We start from the raw sequence: 12,055 nt of genomic DNA, 5'->3' as shown, positions 1-12,055 counted from the left end.
AAAGGGAGATAGAAAAACAAATATTTTGGCAAATTTCTGAGTGTAAAAACAATGGGCAATAATAGTTGGGGACTTCAATTACCCTCATATCAACTGAGATATGAACAGTGTAAAGGGCACAGAGGGCACAAAATTCTTGAACTGCATTCAAGAGAAAATTTTTAGCCAACATGTAACAAGCCCAATGAGAGGGGGTGCAATTCTAGATTTAGTCTTAGGAAATGAAGCTGGGCAAGTGGATGAAGTAGCAGTGGGTGACCATTTTGGAGATAGTGGCCATAATACAGTTAGATTTAATGTAATTATGGAAAAGGATAAAGATAGAACAGGAGTAAAAGTTCTAAAACAAAAATAAAAATACCTGGAAAAACTCAGCAGGTCTGTCAGCATCTGCGGAGAGGAGCACAGTTAACGTTTCGAGTCCGTATGACTCTTCAACAGAACTAAGGAAAAATAGAAGGGAGGTGAAATATAAGCTGGTTTAAGGGGGTGGGGGTGGGGGGTGGGACAAGTAGAGCTGGATAAAGGGCCAGTGATAGGTGGAGATAACCAAAATATGTCACAGACAAAAGGACAAAGAGGTGTTGATGGTGGTGATATTATCTAAGAAATGTGCTAATAGGTGACATTAAGGGTAGAAAGCAGGATGAGCAAGGTACAGATAGCCCTAGTGGAGGAGGGGTGGGGGGAAGGGATCGAAATAGGCTAAAAGGTAGAGATAAAACAATACATGGAAATACATTTTAAAATAATGGAAATAGGTGGGAAAAGAAAAATATATATATAAATTATTGGAAAAAAGGGGGATCGGAAAGGGGTTGGGGATGGAGGAGAAAGCTCATGATCTAAAGTCATTGAACTCAATATTCAGTCCGCAAGGCTGTAAAGTGCCTAGTTAGAAGATGAGATGCTGTTCCTCCAGTTTGCGTTGAGCTTCACTGGAATATTGCAGCAGACCAAGGACAGACATGTGGGCATGAGAGCAGGGTGGTGTGTTGAACTGGCAAGCGACAGGGAGGTCTGGGTCATGCTTGCGGACAGACCGAAGGTGTTCTGCAAAGCGGTCACCCAATCTGCATTTGGTCTCTCCGATGTAGAGGAAACCACATTGGGAGCAGCGAATGCAGTAGACTAAATTGAGGGAAGTGCAAGTGAAATGCTGCTTCACTTGAAAGGAGTGTTTGGGCCCTTGGACGGTGAGGAGAGGGAAAGTAAAGGGGCAGGTGTTGCACCTTGTGCAGTTGCATGGGAAGGTGCCGTGGGAGGGGGTTGAGGTGTAGGGGGTGATGGAGGAGTGGACCAGGGTGTCCCGGAGGGAATGATCCCTGTGGAATGCCACCGGGGGGGTGAAGGGAAGATGTGTTTGGTGGTGGCATCATGCTGGAGTTGGCAGAAATGGTGGAGGATGATCCTTTGAATGCGGAGGCTGGTGGGGTGATAAGTGAGGACAAGGGGGACCCTATCATGTTTCTGGGAGGGTGAAGAAGGTGTGAGGGTGGATGCGTGGGAGATGGGCTGGACACAGTTGAGGGCCCTGTCAACCACCGTGGGTGGAAAACCTCGGTTAAGGAAGAAGGAAGACACGTCAGAGGAACTGTTAAAGGAAAAGTTCTAAATTTGGGAAGGACAAATTTTACAAAGCTGAGAAGTGATCTGACAGAAGTGGACTGGCTGCAGCTACTTGAAGAGAAATCAGTGACAGACCGGTGAGTGGGAGGCATTCAAAAGTGAGATTCTACAGACACAGTATATACATGTCCCCACAAAGAAAAAGGGTAGTACTGCCAAATCTAGAGCTCCCCGGTTATCTAGAAGTATACAGGGTAAGATAAAGCAGAAAAGAAAGGTTATGACAGTCACAAAAAACCTAATGCTGTAGAAAGCCTGGAGGAGTAGAGAAAGCACAGGGGCGAAGAAAAAAAGGAAATTAGGAAAACAAAAAAATATTGGCAGATAAAATCAAAGAAAACCCAAAGATGTTTTACCAGTACATTAAAAGCAATAGAATAACTAAGGAAAGGGTAGGCCCTATCAGAGATTTCCGTGGGCACTTGTGGGTTGGTGCAGATGTAGGCAGGGTTCTCAATGAGTACTTTGTCTCTGCCTTCACTAAGGAGAGGGACAAAGCAGATATTCTAGTTAAAGAGGAGGAGCCTGAAACATTAGATAAAATAAGCATAGTGAGAGAGGATGTACTGGAGGGACTAGCATCCTTGAAGGTGGTTGAGTCACCAGTGCTGGATGAATTGTATCCTAGGCTGTTAAAAGAAGCCAGGGAGGAAATAGCAGATGCTCTGAGGATCATTTTTCAATCCTCACTAGATACAGACGAAGTACCAGAGGATTGGAGGTCTGCGAGCATTGTACCATTATTTAAAAAGGGTGCGAAAGATAAGCCAGTAAATCATAGGCTGGTCAGTTTGACGTCGGCAAATTATTAGAATCAAATCTGAGAGACAGGATAAATTGCCGCTTAGAAAGGCAAAAATTGATCAGGGATAGTCAGCATGGTTTTGTTAGGGGAAGGTCATGTCTTACTAACTTAATTGATTTTTTTGAGTAAGTAACAAGGAGGATTGATGAGGGCAGTGCAGTGGATGTTGTCTACATGGATTTTAGAAAGGCATTTGACAAGATCCCACATGGCAGGCTGATCAGAAAATTAAAAGCCCATGGGATGCAGGGGAAGATGGCGAGTTGGATCCAAAACTGACTTAGGGACAGGAAGCAAACGGTAATGGTCGATGGATATTTTTGCGAATGGAATTTCCACTGGTGTTCCACAGGGCTGTGTTGGATCCCTTGATATAACTGCTTTATTCATGGCTCCTTTTGTTGTAACTCTTTCGACTGAACTGAACTAAACACTTCAGCTTAATTCTCCTCTTTTCTCTCTCCCTGAACAATCTTATCAAAGACAGTATCAGCTAATTGAATTTCAACACCTTTCCCCTGCCTTTTAACTTCCTCTTCCCGTTTCAACCTGTGAGTCTTTGAGCTTGTTACTAAATAGTTTGGAAACAATCCAGGATGCTCTTTCTGCAACACCTCTGTTGAATGCACCTCCACAGGCTGCTCAACTACCATAAGCATCATCCACAACTGTGACCCAACTATATCATTACCTAAAAACCTAAAATAAACTGAACCCCTGCAATGGGCAATTTTTCTACCACTCCAACCATCACCTTACCTGTTTTCCACTTACTCTTTAAATTTATCTTCTACAATGGAATACATTCAGCATCTCCATGAATCCCACATTTTCTTGCAATACTCCCTCTGAACAACAAATATCACTATTCCATAACATTAAGGATTCACTAGCCCCTGTGTCTCTTAAAAGTTTAATATCTTTACCTGCTCCACTCTGTACACGTGGAAAGACTTTCCCTTCATACACAAAATCTTGAAACATTTCTGCAACCTGCTCCTCAGGATTCTCTTGGATAAATTGTGAACACATTCCCACTTCTTTACCTATCACTGATTCTCCCTGTTTTACCTGTGCACAAACCACTGGCTTTTCCTGTGCTTGGACTTCAGAACTCATAATACTTCCAGAACTTTTCTGCATCCCAGTTACCGCAACAGATTTTCCCTGTAACCTCCAACACATTGATTTTGTGTGCCTCACTTGATTACAATGAAAACATCTCAATTTTCAAGTGTCATCTCTACCCTCAGCACCTTCCTTTTTAGTCTGAGAAAAAGCTTCCTGAGAATTTCCAACTGCCCCTCTTCCCTGACTTTCCTTTACCTTCCTTTCACCTTCCCACTTTCTATCCTTCTCCGATTTAAAATGGTGACAAAAGAAAGGTTTAGTCTATGAACTAACTGGTAGTCATCAGCTATCTCTGCTGCTTGTCTTACTGTTTGAACCCTCTGTTCCTCCACGAGTTCTCACTACCAAAGGAATTTCATTTTTAAATTCTTCCAAAAGAATTACTTCTCTGAGAGCTGCCTATGTTGTCTCTACCTTTAACGCCTGTATCCACCAGTCAAAATTACTTTGTTTTATTCTAACAAACTCAAAAAAGGTTTACCCTGGCTGTTTCCTTATATTCCTAAATTTCTGCCTGTATGCCTCAGGAACCAATTCATATGTACCTAAAATAGCTTTTTTTACTGCATCATAAAGGATGGGTGCTGGAAGTGGAAAAGCAAGTCTGTAGCATTAGTACAGTTGCACAATGTCCACCCAGAGCATACTGTCCAGTGGATAAAGTTTATGACAAACCAATAGGGTTTCCTGTGTTTACTGATGGAAATTATGTAAGTTTTCTGTTTAAACATACAGTATCCTCTTTTTTGTCTGATGAGGCAGGGAAGTTATCCTTAGAGACACAGGAGCAACACACTCACTGATAGAGGTAGGTGACATGAAGCTCTCTCCAAAAAGCTTGCTGAATAAAGAAATATTGATTTGGGGTGTTGATAGTATGGATCTCTTATTAGGAAATGACTTGGCTGGAGTTAAGTTGTTGACATCTCAAGTGGTTTCAGGGAAGGCTGCTGAAACTGTAGTTATACATAAAAAGCCGAGTGACTTGAAAGAATCAATGCCTTTCTGTAAACCTGCTGTTAAAATTGAAATTCTGACTAAAGATATGTCCAAAGAGTCTGAAACTCAGCCTGCTAGTTTGAAAAGGACATTGAAGCATTGGGCTAAGGAGGAAAAGTTAATGGCCATAGTAGAAGTTTTAAAACAACCTGAATTAAAATGCAAACAAAAATGAGCAAGGTGTGGCAAAGCAGGTAGCAATCAAAGCTAACGATGAAATAGAGAATAGATATGCTTTGAAAGAGAGTGGAAAATCAGAGTCCAGTGTGAGATTACAGAGCTGCAGGAAAAAATACGTGCTCTTGAACATAAATTAAAAGTTCAGAATGAGGAAGCAATCACTCTTGCTAGATCAGAATTACACAAAGCTCAAGTTCAGTAGAATATGGAAAAAAACAGGAGGTGATTAGGAAAATTTGTCAACTGTATAAAAAGGATCATCAAGCTTTCTTAGCTGACCACTAAAATAACTTCAGTGAAATTCTTAAAGAGCTCAATTGAACTTAACTTGGCAGAAAATGATTTGCACAAAAGGAGGCAGTGTTAAACATGTATCTCCTAGAAAAGAAAAATGATGGGCCAGGTCATGAAGAAGAACCTAAAGCTAAAATTGATCCTGAATTTAAAGCAGATGAGGTGGATTCAGTTGTTATGAAGGTCAGTTCAGGTGTTTGGCTGGCTGAAACCTTTTTCAAAGGCTTGGAATTAAAACATGTGCAGACAGGGAAGAAACTGGAGGTCAGGAGTTAACATCTGAACAGAATGGTTTGGAGCCTGTATTAAGAGATGAAAGCTCTGAAACTAGCAGCAAAGAAAACTTTGATGGTAATCTGATGTCTGACTTTAAAGAAAAACAGGGAAAATTGCTGAATCCAGAGGCTAAGAAGTGGCATGACAGGGCATTTTCTATTAAGTCCCAGTTCATAACAGCCAGTATCCAGGAAGCAGATGGTTTGCCAGCAGTCAGCAGTGCTGTTCATGAGAAAGTTAACCAGACCAAACAAATCGAAAAATCTTTGGGCCCCTCATGAATGCTATCCCAGTGTCCAAATGATACACCACGCTATACAGATTTTAAAAAGCAACATGAGAAATATGAAACTAAGGTACAACATCCTGGACAAGGACATGGGCAAAGTGTAAATACTGTGTGAAATGGTAAAGGAGATTTCTTGCTGAAATTGAAAGAAGGTGAAGCAACCAGTAGTAGAATAAACTCTTGTTTGCAGGAAAATTGGAACTTTGAGAATTCACATAAGTTGAACTTCAAATCCTAATTGTCATATTTGGTTGGTTTTGTTTTGGGTTAAATCTTATAATATTGTGAATATGAAGGGCTAGATTTTTACCAAGCCAGGATTACTCAGGAGCCCTTTAAAAATGGCAGGCAGGGCCCGATTCTGGGATTCCCAACCCCATTCCTAGGGTTTCCGATTTTCAGGAGTGCCTTTTAACAGGGCAGGCTAGGTCAGGCGGCAAGCCCACACCCAAAACTCCCAACCTGGCCGGCTTCATAGCAGCTGTAGGCATGTCCTAGTCCAAGCAGTTTTCATGGCTTTAGGGCAGCTTTTTAAAGAGTTATGGCTCACTGCACCTCAGAGGTGTCATGAACCATAGTCTGCATCAGGTAAGTTTAAAAAGTGCTCCCTGTGCCAAGATATGCCCCTCAAACAACCCCTTGTGGTCCCTCATGCCCCCATGCCAAGGTGTGCCCCCATCCACCCACAATGCACTGTATAGAACCAATGTACCATATAGTAAAAATAGGATGTGTTTAAAAAAAACTTTTAAAAAAACAATCATTCATTGATAACTTTCCACTTTCTTAAATAAAACTTAGTTTTACTACAGTGTCAATAAAAGTGTCAATCATCCAGATGTTGTAAAGTATTAATAGCGGCAACTGCAAGCACTTCAAGCCTCTTAATCTCGTATAAGTAAATATTGTGAAATTGACAGGAAAGATCAGACAGCCAGAGCTATCAATCTAGCATTGTTTTCCTTGGGGCTCAGGTGTTTAAGTAGACTAATAGATTTCTGGGCTCTCAGCCAAGAATAGATAATGAGGCTTAGCTCAGTGTATAGTGGTGAATGGACCTGGAAGTAGTGCAGCAAAGGGAGTGGTGCAGCAAGAGGAGGGGAGTGATGCAATGAGGGAAGTGGTGCAGTGAGGGGAGTGGAGCGGTGCACTGAAGGGAGGGGAGCAGTGCAGCGAAGGGAGGGCAGTGGTGCAGCAAGGGAAGTGGCACAGCGAAGGGAGTGGCACAGCGAGGGGAGAGGAGGCATAGCGAGGGGAGTGGTACAGCAAGGGGAGTGGTACAGTGATCTTTTGTAAGGTTTGTCAGCTACTTCTATGCTACCCTGTCTTGGGAATATTGTGATTTTCTACTACTGTACCTGTATAGATATAACATTTGCAGAGTCAGTATTTGTTATTGTGAACATTTACTTGCCTGTGTGAGCAGGTTGTACAATAACTGAGTTTTACAGCAGCTGAGCGAACAGTCTCAGCCCTGAGGTTTTCATGCTGTTCTTTACAATGCAAGAACTTTGTCTCCTCTTTCTTTTACCATCCAGGAGTCTTTCAAGAATGCATTTACATCAGGCGATGGACAAAAGGGTAAGCAGGAAACTTTCTCAGCTTGCTTCTCCTATGTCTGAGTTTTATCCTGGTGTCACTCTTATTGTCAACAATTGTTTGCATAGCTTTCATTAGGTGACATCTCTTTTTGCAGGTTAGTATTTGTATCATATAACATCAGTTCTTAAAGCAGCTTGAGATTTAAAATGATTGAGTTAATTTTGTGAATGGGAGAGCAGCACTGTCCCATTCCTCTCACTCAGCCAATCACAACTAACCAGCAACATACACAAACTGGTTTTTAGCTGCTCACGATCACCTCTCACCCACTCTGTCGTGCTAACTTCCTGTGATTCATGTACCAGGTTACTTCAATCCCTCTACTAGTCTTTCAGCTTTTAAAAAATATCTTGCTTTTCCATTTCTCCTACCAACGTGGATGATTTCACAATTTATACTCCATTTGCCACCTTCTGGGCCAATCACATAACTGGTCTGTATCTCTTTATGTCCTCCTCACAGCTTAATTTCCCACCAGGCTTATACATCAGCAAATTTAGATATAATATACTCAGTCTCCTCACTGAGGTCACTCGGCTGGATCTTATGCCTCCCCATCAGAAGGTTGGGGGGGGGGGGCGGGGTTCGTTAGGTCCAGCAGGTACTCTGCCCACCACCTCCCATTTGCCCCCATCCACTGCAGTTTTTCCAGTGACAGTGCTGCCAGAGGTGTCAGGCTCACCCGTGGGCCAATTGAAGCCCTTACATGGCAAATTAATGTTCACCTAAGGGCCACATCCGGCTACCACTGGGATTTAACCAGCACCAGGAGAGACACATGTCAAGTGGCTAACCCAGCAGGTTTCCTTGTGCGGATTGGTGGTAGGTGGGGAGTTCCCTTCTTAACTGATCCCCTGTTTCCATTAGAAGATCACTCCAAGGTTTTGATCACCCCATGGACTCACAAAACCCAGGCCCCCCACCTGGCTCACCCCCTTTTCCGGGACCTGCCAGCTTGGCACCCGGCAAGACCCCAGTACACTGACCCAAATCCTGACCCACTGTCGCAAGCCTCCATCCTGAAGTGCTGGAGAGCTGACAGCTTCTGATTGGCCAGCAGCTCTCTGAGGTAGGACTTTCTGATCCAGCTTATTAATGATCAATTTTTTTCTTTATTCTTTCATGGGATGTGGGCATCACTGGCAAGCCAGCATTTGTTGCCCATCCCTAATTGCGACCTTGAACTGAGTGGTTTGCTAGACCATTTCAAAGGGCAGTTAAGAGTCAACCATACTGCTGGGGATCTGAAGCCACTTGTAGACCAGACAGCAGATTTCCTCCCTTAAAGGGGCATTGGTGAACCAGATGGGTTTTTATGGCAAACAATGATGGTTTCATAGTCACTATTGACTGAGACTAGCTTTCAATTCCAGATCTATTAACTGAATTTAAATTCCACCTGCTGCCATAGTGGGATTTGACCCCATGGCCCCAGAGCATTAGCCTAGGCCTCTAGACCACTAGCCCAGCGACGTGACCACTATGTCACCCTCTCCCTTTGTTAGCCATGTCCGAGTTGGGTTTTCAGTGGCTGCGGGGCAGTTGGTGTTCCCCTTGGCAAGCTCTCTCGTCGAACCTTATTGCCAAAGAGGGTGGGGAATCTGGCACCTTGTATAATTCATCCATTAACATAGATTGTAAATAGCTGAGGCCCCAGAATTGATCTTTGTGGTACTCAAATATTCATGCCTGCCAACTTGAAATTGGCCCATTTATTCCTATTCTTTGTTTTCTGCCCATTCCATGTTAATATTTACCCCCAACACCATGAGCCTTAATTTTGTATAACATCTCTTGTGTGGCACCATCAGAAATCCAAATATACCACATTCACTGGTTCCCATTACCTATCCTGCTAGAAAAAATAGATTTGTCAAACATGATTTCTCTTTCATAAAACCATGTTGACTCTGTCTAATCATATTATGAGTTTGTCAGTGTCCTGTTACCATGTCCTTAATGATAAACTTTAGCATTTTCTTGCTGACTGATGTCAGGCCTGTATTTCTTTGTTTTCTCTCCTCTCCTGAACACTGGGGTTATATTTGCGACCTTTCCATCCACAGCACAGAAGCCACTCTAGAATCTAGGGATTACCTCCCATGCTGCCCCCTCACACCCACCATTCAACTCTCTCTCCTGTCCCCTCAACCAAAATAACTCTGTTGGGCTCCCTTACTTTCCACCCCACCACCCCACCCCGCCCCCCCAGCTCGCCACTGCTGTCATTGTCAGCAATCATTGGAGCTGCAAGTTTGTAACGCACTCTCCAGCCCTCCATATGCCCCACATGCCTCTGTGTGCTCCAAGTTCCACCCACCAAATCAACCCATTAACCCATGTTACGGAAGGAATGTATTTGCTCTCTTACTGATCAGTATGTTTTCTCTGGATTGTGGTGTGTTTTTTCTTACTGTTGGAGTGCCTATTCCTATTCAATAATTCTCCTGAACTTAAAAATAAAGCAGGTTATTTATTCTCACACACATAACCTGAATTAAATGCAATGTTATGTATTTGGTCTCACTCACACCCCCACACACACAAAGATTGGCTACAGATAAAGGTCATGCACCTTTACAGATTACATTTATCTCAGTATCTGAATTACAATCTCCAGTCCCATGTGGCAAGCCTATGGTCTTTTGAATGTATTTGATAATTTAAACTTGATATGAGAGTCTTGTAAAGCAAAGGGCTCACAGCAGGTTGTGAGGTTTCTTGTAGTTGAATGGCTAGGAGGTTCTGAGGCAAACTTTAAACTACAACAGGTTATGTATTCTGGCTAAAACAAAAACAGAATTACCTGGAAAAACTCAGCAGGTCTGGCAGCATCGGCGGAGAAGAAAAGAGTTGACGTTTCGAGTCCTCATGACCCTTCGACAGAACTTGAGTTCGAGTCCAAGGAAAGCTTGGACTCGAACTCAAGTTCTGTCGAAGGGTCATGAGGACTCGAAACGTCAACTCTTTTCTTCTCCGCCGATGCTGCCAGACCTGCTGAGTTTTTCCAGGTAATTCTGTTCTTGTTTTGGATTTCCAGCATCCGCAGTTTTTTTGTTTTTATCTATGTATTCTGGCTGTCTGATGTCTTGCAGCTTGTTTATGAGTCTGGTTCACAGACTGGCTGAATTGATGCTTTTGATGGCTTTGGTGGCATTGCCTGCACACAGCTCCCAGCTGATCTTTAAATGGACAAATACATGGCTGCCTTACCATGTGACTTTCCACAAGTTAAAGTCCTTTTCCAAATAAGATGTGTTGTCATGTGATTACACATTGCATTGTGGAGTAACACCTCTGCAGTCTACCCAGTCGAGTTTGGATGGGCGAAGGCCATTATGATATAGTGGAAGGTTGGTAGTGGCCAGTCACTTCCATATGCCACCAACTGAGTTTCAATCTTCCCTTTTGTCCAGTATGAAACATGGAGACAAGCAGTCTCTATAGAAAACTCCATGGTCTTTTGTGTTGGCTGACATTTAAACAAAGAGATGTGTGAATTCTCTGGAGAGCTGTGATTGTCCATATTTAATTAGATATTCACTTGGTACTATCTGTAGCTCAAATGCCAAAGATCACATTTACTTAAAAGCATTGACTGAAGGTTCATAATATGATGTATCTGTACTGGGCATGATAACCAATCAAAAAAAATTGATAGGCAAAACCTGCATATTATGATTATAGATTTCCTTAAGTGTTTGTCATTGCTTATCTACCATATCTTTTAATTTAATTTCCCAACTAATTTCCTAAGCCAACTTGCCCTTCATACCTATGTTATGTGTTGTTTAAATGTAATATCCTAGTTTCGAACTTAACCTAATCACTTTTAAACTTAATATGAAATTCCATCATATTATGATCACTCTACCCCAGAGGATCTTTCACTAGAAGATTACTAATTAATCCTGCCTCAATATATAATACCAAATCAAAAATAAGTTCCTTAGTTGGTTCCTCGACATATTGTTTTATAGAACTATCAATAATATATTCTATAAACTCATTCTCCAAGCTACTCTTGCCAATTTGGCTCGCCTAGTCCATACAGAGAGTAAAGTCCTCCAGGATTATTGCATTATCCTCATTACACACTCCTCTACTTTGCTGATTGATACTCTGTCCGACATGAGGGTCACTGTCAGGGGGCCTAGAAACTATTTTCTTGCTGCTCCTTTGTTAATTCTTGGCTCCTGCCAAACTGATTGTACATGCTGATATTCTGGGGTAAGATTTTTCAGTTCCACTATCACACACCTTATTCTCACAAATGAATGAATGACTTCCTTCTTCTTCAGGTGCCATGTTTTGCGAAGTCAGCGGTAATGGATCTCCAGCTTTCAAGGTCTTTGATAAAGGCCAACATCTTGGTGTTCTCAAGTCTTGTACCTGTTCAGCTTCTTAAGCTGTTGTTCTATTTCCTTCTTTATCTTCATCTTGCCCTCCATTTTAGACCAGATGTTATAGTTTCTCTCTTCTAAGAACGTGCCCAATAAATTGTAGTTGTTTCTGGCTAAGCATTTGTAAAAGCTCTTGTGTGCCTGTTTTCCTCAAAACATCCTCAATAGTCATGTGTGTTGTTCAACTAATCCCCATCTTACATCTCAGAAACCACATCTCTCTGTTCCCTTCCATTGCCTTGTTCATATTCCAACTTTCGCATCCATACAGTAACGTTGACCAGATGTAGTATTTAGAAATCTCATTCTGCTTTCCATAGAGATGGTCTTATTTCTAAAGAGCTTTGACATTTTGAGAAGGTTTGTTTTGCGAGTGTTATGTGCTTCCTGATGTCTTGATCACTTTTCCCATCAGATGTTATTCAGCTGCCCAGTAAGAAAATTATC

General features: G+C 42.2%; 2 protein-coding genes across 4 annotated transcripts in view; one reads left to right on the top strand and one right to left on the bottom strand.

The window, feature by feature from the left end:
• gucd1 (guanylyl cyclase domain containing 1) overlaps positions 1-12,055 on the bottom strand; it is a 75,773-nt gene that overhangs the window by 24,191 nt on the left and 39,527 nt on the right. The gene's annotated exons all lie outside the window — the stretch shown is intronic.
• upb1 (ureidopropionase, beta) overlaps positions 1-12,055 on the top strand; it is a 155,173-nt gene that overhangs the window by 136,844 nt on the left and 6,274 nt on the right. Inside the window, exon 8 of the mRNA XM_041203549.1 lies at positions 7,142-7,184. Coding sequence (XP_041059483.1) covers positions 7,142-7,184 — 43 coding nt within the window. The remainder of the gene's footprint in view (positions 1-7,141; positions 7,185-12,055) is intronic.

This window comes from Carcharodon carcharias, chromosome 13 (genome assembly GCF_017639515.1).
Source record: "Carcharodon carcharias isolate sCarCar2 chromosome 13, sCarCar2.pri, whole genome shotgun sequence".
NCBI lineage: Eukaryota > Metazoa > Chordata > Chondrichthyes > Lamniformes > Lamnidae > Carcharodon > Carcharodon carcharias.
The sequence above is the reverse complement of the archived record's forward strand: the minus strand, read 5'-3'. Positions and strand labels throughout refer to the sequence as shown.